This window comes from Chiloscyllium plagiosum, chromosome 9 (genome assembly GCF_004010195.1).
Source record: "Chiloscyllium plagiosum isolate BGI_BamShark_2017 chromosome 9, ASM401019v2, whole genome shotgun sequence".
Lineage (NCBI taxonomy): Eukaryota > Metazoa > Chordata > Chondrichthyes > Orectolobiformes > Hemiscylliidae > Chiloscyllium > Chiloscyllium plagiosum.
Genome location: NC_057718.1, coordinates 28664974 through 28671653, shown reverse-complemented (window position 1 = coordinate 28671653; position 6680 = coordinate 28664974). Strand labels below are relative to the sequence as shown.

Genomic DNA, 6680 nt, shown 5'->3' with positions numbered 1-6680 from the left:
GCTCGGAAATTGTTTCCGTTAGGCAAGGAGACTAGGACCCGTGGACACAGCTTTAGAATTAGAGGGGGTAAATTCAGAACAGAAATGCGGAGACATTTCTTCAGCCAGAGAGTGGTGGGCCTGTGCAATTCATTGCCACAGAGTGCAGTGGAGGCTGGGACGCTAAATGTCTTCAAGGCAGAAATTGATAAATTCTTGATGTCACAAGCAATTAAGGGCTACGGGGTGAATGCGGGTAAGTGGAGTTGAAATGCCCATCAGCCATGATTGAATGGCGAGTGGACTCGATGGGCCGAATGGCCTTACTTCTGCTCCTATGTCTTATGGTCTAATCATTAGGGCTGATAGGTCAAATTCTATTTTCATTAGCATGATTCTGATTTTCTTTCTTTACCAGTAGTTTTGTCACTGAACTTCACAGCTCTACCTATTATTTCCTGAAAGTTTTAATAAGCCGATTTATATTTTATTTCTAGATTTTCTATTTGCTTTGTGCAAAATGTTTAACTTTTACATGTTAAAGCAAGCTAATGTGCAAAATCCATCAACTGAAGTGGGACCTCTGAGTGTAAATGGGAGTTTACTGAAGTTTAACCAATTGAACTTTGTTACTCTTTGTCCCAATTCCATTTTATCACCTGTTGTGGATTCACTGGGTCTAACTACTGGGTCTATCTACACCTGTAGATCGTTCCATGACTGGTTCTACTTTCTTCCTATCTTTTCTCCATGTTATTCTGTATGCTTACTTCCATACAACACACAACATCTTGCATTATACTGCCATTTTTTTGTTAGTAAACCTGACTTCAATTACTTGTATTGCCACTCATTGGTGGATACTCATTGGTCTTCTTAACTCCTAACCTTCACAAACTATTTCCTCTTGAATTTGCAGTGTAGTTCTTAAAAAATTAGAAAGAGAATCAGATGTTGTGACCTGGCATTTTATCATTTCAAACACATCAAAGAGCTCATTGTTCAGGTAATTATTCAGTGTCTATAGTATTGTAATATATAATAATTATAAATAATCTAAATTTTAATTTTAAATCAACTGAAAATTTTAAAACTGATGTCGCTAGATTTTTGCTTCGTCATTCACAATCTAATTGAATAGGGTCCAAAGGCTAATTATTCTTAATTTTTAACTTTTGTTCTTATTTCTTGAGTCTGTAATATTTGTAAAGTTCATGGACTGAATGATAAAGATGCCATACATGGTTGATAACCTGAAATTTGTTTTTCTTATTTCCGTGGACCAGGGAGTGCATATTTAGAACTTACACTCACAATGTTACGTAAGCAAGATAGAGACCATCATGGAGTAGACTATACAGTCAGTAAAGCCCTGGAACAAAGGCTTTTATTCATGCTTTATGTTCAAGCTTTTTAATTTTTTGTAAGCAATGACAGAAGCTCGTCTAATCTCCAAGGTATAGAAACCTCTTTGAAAGGGTTCAGAAAAGATTTACAAGGATGTTGCCAGGATGGAGGGTTTGAACTACAGGGAGAGGCTGAATAGGCTGGAGCTGTTTTCCCTGGAGCGTCGGAGGCTGAGGGGTGACCTTATAGAGTTTTATAAAATCATGAGGGGCATGGATAGGATAAGTTGACATGACTTTTCCCTGGGGTGGGGGAGACCAGAACTAGAGGGCGTATGTTTAGGGTAAGAGGGGAAAATATAAAAAGGACTTAAGGGGCAACTTTTTCACACAGAGGCTGGGTGCATGTATGGAATGAGCTACCAGAGGAAGTGGTGGAAGCTGGTACAATTACAACATTTAAAAGGCATCTGGATGGGTATATGAACAGGAAGGGTTTAGAGAGATTTGGGCCAAATGCTGGTAAATGGGATTAGATTAGGTTAGGATATCTGGTCAGCATGGACAAGTTGAACTGAAGGGTTTGTTTCCGTGCCGTACATCTCTATGACTCTGCAATTTATTAAGAGAAGCAAAATTGTACTTTATTGAATAAAACATGAATAGTTTCATGACACCTTATGAGATTCATTGCATTGATTTACTATTTCTTCACACCCACCACAAGTTGCAGCGCCATCTTCACTGTGATATCTACAAGCACATCGAGCAGCACCAAAAATATTGAAACATTCATATTTTGCACTAGGACAGAAGGACATGTTCTTGCATTCATCAATATCTGTAAACAGAAAATAATTCTAAGGTGATACAGCCACAAAATTAAATGTAAACATGCAACAATCTAATCGAAGAAGAGACACCATCTCTCACTGTCACACTTGCAGCCACAAACTCTGATATGGACACTGTCAATATTTTGAGGATGCCAATCAGATGGAATCTGGACACGTTGAGAAAGCAGACATGAGTGGCATGCAGTCCGAGCAGCGGACAAGGATAGCACAGGTATCAGCCTCCCAGAGAACATGGATGTATATGATCTGCAGTAGAGGGCTCAGTCTAAAAGACGGTTGAAACCTGTGTGCATCACAGTGTCTGTTTGTTGGCAGGCCTGTCAAAACATCTGTGGTAAATGTCACAGAATATAGAGGAGTCCAACACCATCTCGGTACAGGCCTTTTCACAGAGTTTGGTTTAGAGGTGATTGCTGTAAAGTAAACTCACAGAATGGTCCAGGCAACAAACATATTGTTTAATCTCAGTAATCTTCTCTACCTCCTCCTGCACAGCAGCATGGATTTTGTTATATGTGTGTTTCCCACATATATGCAGTGGAATCATCAGCCTTTGGTTTGTCATCACGGTTAAGCTGCAGATAGTACAAAGAGCTGCCACAGAATGAAGGCATCATGACTACTGCCAGGGCATTGACCTGAGTGTTAGGCTGCGTGTGGTTGGACATCAGCTGAATGTTGGTGGAACACAAACCCTTTCAGCTGCAGTACATTTCTGAGGGTTGAAATGCAGCATCCACAAAATGAGACCCTGAACTATAAGGAATCCTGAAATTCTCACAGAATCATTGCTCACTTTACCTGCTTCCATCTGGCTCAAGAGAATGAAATATATTAATCTCTCTTGGAATACAGAGCATCAGAGAGTCTCCTTATGCAATGAAAAACTGGGAGATAATTGCAAATATCTCCTGCTCCAGCCTAAAAGGAGCCAGGTATATAAAGGTTCGGAGATGACAGTCTCTTCAGAACAACTGGTAATGCTGTCTTTGCTGCTCAGAAACTGGGGTTGGGGCTGTAAGATGTACCAGATTGTACTGAGGATATCCTTAGTGAGACATAAACATCTGATACACTGGGTGAAACTTAAAGCCCATTGAAAGGGTAAGTTCTGAGGCATGGGGGCGCCAATGGATCAAGTGGAGGGATACAGGATGGGGAACCTGTTGCTTCCCTGTCTCTCCCCGATTAACTCTAAGGTAGGAGGGCTTCCAGTGGCCAAAATTATTACATATAGTGATTTTATAGAGGAAAATGCAGCTTGTAAGCTACTTTAGCTGATGTCATACAGGATTTAGGAAACAACAAAATTAGCAAACAAGTTCACATTTGATGGGCTGAATCTTATGATGTTTTTGTGAAGGGTCAATTTTGTCAAGCTTCATGGAGGGTTTCTCTGCATGAGACCTTGCCAGTTTATTCACACTCTCATCCTAACTTACTTCATTAACCATCTACCTGACCCCAAGACACCCCTCTCATCGTTAATAGTCTCATTCTACCACTCACCATGGCCAGAAGAATTTGGCCCTGCCTGATATCCCAGGTTGGACTAGCATCCCTGTTGATGGAACCCTGTTGAAAGCATTGTTCATCTGACAATGAGTTCAGACACTACCCCAGACATGGAGGAGAAGAGGAATTCGACCATTACACTTTGTGGACAGGCACCTGAAGGTCCTTGTGCATGGGTTAGTACAGGGGAAGGCTGTCCTCTTTTCCCCAGGAATGTTAGAAATGACCATGACACTGGACTGTGCCAGCCTGATTCGAAGTTGTCAACTGGGTCAGTCAGGTCTCAGCCACCTGGAGGAATGCCCAGTTGTGTAGGATTCTCACATTCATCTGGGGTAAGTACCTAGTATCTGCTGTCTGCTACCTTGTACTCTACCTCTGCTACCACACCCTGCTCCCACCAAGCCTCACGATCTACCACTCTCACTATTACATTGTTAAAGGTCACACAACACCAGGTTATATTTCAACAGGTTTATTTGGAAGTACAAGCTTTCGGAGCTCTGCTCCTTCATCAGATAGCAAAGCTTGTACTTCCAAATAAACCTGTTGAAATATAGCCTGGTGTTGTGTGACCTTTAACTTCGTCCACCCCAGTCCAACACCAGCATCTCCACATTGTCACTATTACAATGCAACATCTTTCCTCACTCACTGCCACCCATCCGAACCCTAACCTGAACCCTGACCCTAACTCCAGGCCTCTGTGCTGCCTACGCATTTTTTCATGACAACTTACTATTCACTCCCACCTACACTAGCACTAACAGCTGCACCAGCCACTTTCACCTCCTTTAATACCTCCTTTCCTTTTGTTCCAGAAGAAGATAGCCCACAATAGGGCAGAAAGAGGAAGGCAATGTGGTGGCCTGCCCAATGTTCAGTTCCATACCCCTTAGGAGGAGAGAATCCTGACCCTGAATGCCCAAGCATCTGACTGACTATGTCCAAGCCCTAGGACTGGTATCACAGGCTGCCCTCAGGTCACATTATGAGACCCTTGACTGAAGGTTGAGTCCCTTGATTTGAATGAGGACTGCTGACAACCAGGGCAAACTTCCTAGCTTGGTGTCAGTGCTGAAAGCCAGACAGAAGTACTGTGAGCCTGATATCTCTAGCTCTGGGGGCAAAGAGCAAAAAGGCAGGGATGGGAGCTGTGAGCATCCATGTGGGCTCAGGGTGAGAGAATGTTAAGGGAGAAAATGAACAGCTGGAAATGCATCATTGTCCAATCCATGCACTGGACCTAAAGTGGCCTGGCAGCAACATTGCAAAGATAGTTACTGGTAGGCTCTGAGGTACAGCCTTAAAGTGCAGAAACTTTAAAGTGTGAATTGGAGATGTGCCATGATAATGTGGAGGAGCTGACTGAAAGGCAGTGCCAGAGTCCCCAAGGACATGGCATGCATATAGTCACTGCCCTTTGAGGGTGTCCTGAGATGCTGTTACCAAGATGGAGGTCCTTAGGAGTTGGCAGCAAGCTGGAGTTGCCAAATTTACACTCAGACCTATGCTGAGATTTCTTGGTGTCTTGTTCATTCACTGAAGGCAGTTAAATAGGAAGCTGCATATTAACGAGGGAAGATCTGCAATTACTTAGGCTGATAACAACCAACAACAGTCAGAATTTTTTATGTGTCATGGCATTTGATCAAAGGCATGTGCAAATTTCTTTTGCACATGTTCTTGTTTTTTGTTGTTGGAATTACATTCATGAAAGCATCTCTTGCTATTTCAATTCTTTGTATAATTTCAGTTTTCTTATTTTGCATCTTCTGTGATTATCTGACCAAAGTACAACATTTTTTTTCAATTGTTCTACATTTGTCCCCATCAATTGAAATGGTCAGCCCTCAGTTTTGTCGTCTTTTTGCGTTATCTGAAAATTTCTGCTCACCCAGTCACATTCAGGAATAAAAGATCTCTGTGGTGGATTGCAGAATGTCTGGAAGAGATGACCAGGTGAATTTAAGCACTCGATGCTTACCTGTGCAGTTTACTCCATCACCCATGAATCCTTCCTTGCATTGACAGTGATGGCTGTGACCAGTGCTGATGCAGTTAGCTAATTCATGGCAGGGAAAAGGAAATGGTGGAAGGCATTCATCTGAAAAGAAATTTAAAAATTAAAAATGATTAATACAGAAAAATAAAATCAGATGTTATTCAAAGAATTAAAGTAGCTGTATCATTCAGTAATGTTGACAGACATCTTTCTGCTAAAGAACACAACACATGTGGATGTGTGGCAGATACATAGTGGACAAAAATCAGTCATATCAGCTGATTGTACAAATTCATAGCCTAAGTATAACACCCAAGAGCACAAATCAAAATTCAGTCCTGGATGTCATGGGTTTCCATTCATTATGAGCAGAAATTCTGTAGTTTTGCTGACCCATTCCTTTTTATGCATTCCTAGTGTTGAAACTTCCCATTGGGAGTGAAAATTAAAGAAATCTAGTCTTGAGCATAGATTTCAGTATCAATGCCAACTATGTATGTTGGGTTATGATTTGAATAAATAAATAATATTTATAGAAGCTTGTTTTAGCCATACAGACTGACAAAGTCCAAAAACTATTGGTTTGTCCGAAAGTGGCTAACTCCAGTTTGGTTGAGATAATAGCACCATAATTAATTTGAAAGAGGAAAAGTGTGTCTGATCCACGCTCCTTACCTCTATATAATAGCACTTTCCACTATCTACACATGCACATTTTAGGATCTTGATCAGATGGGCCAATGGGCTGAGAAGTGGCAGATGGAGTTTAATTCAGATAAATGCGAGCTGTTACATTTTGGGAAAGCAAATCTTAGCAGGACTTATACACTTAATGGTAAGGTCCTAGGGAGTGTTGCTGAACAAAGAGACCTTAGAGTGCAGGTTCATAGCTACTTGAAAGTGGAGTCACAGGTAAATAGGATAGTGAAGAAGGCGTTTGGTTTGCTTACCTTTATCGGTCAGAGTATTGAGTACAGG

At 41.3% G+C, this 6680-nt stretch overlaps 1 protein-coding gene across 1 annotated transcript in view; it reads right to left on the bottom strand.

Moving 5' to 3' along the window:
- si:ch73-105b23.6 (fibrillin-2) overlaps positions 1-6680 on the bottom strand; it is a 134914-nt gene that overhangs the window by 45034 nt on the left and 83200 nt on the right. Inside the window, exons 19-20 of the mRNA XM_043696763.1 lie at positions 5685-5804; positions 2047-2166 (exon numbers count right to left, since the gene is read on the bottom strand). Of these exons, the coding sequence (XP_043552698.1) occupies positions 2047-2166; positions 5685-5804 (240 nt within the window). The remainder of the gene's footprint in view (positions 1-2046; positions 2167-5684; positions 5805-6680) is intronic.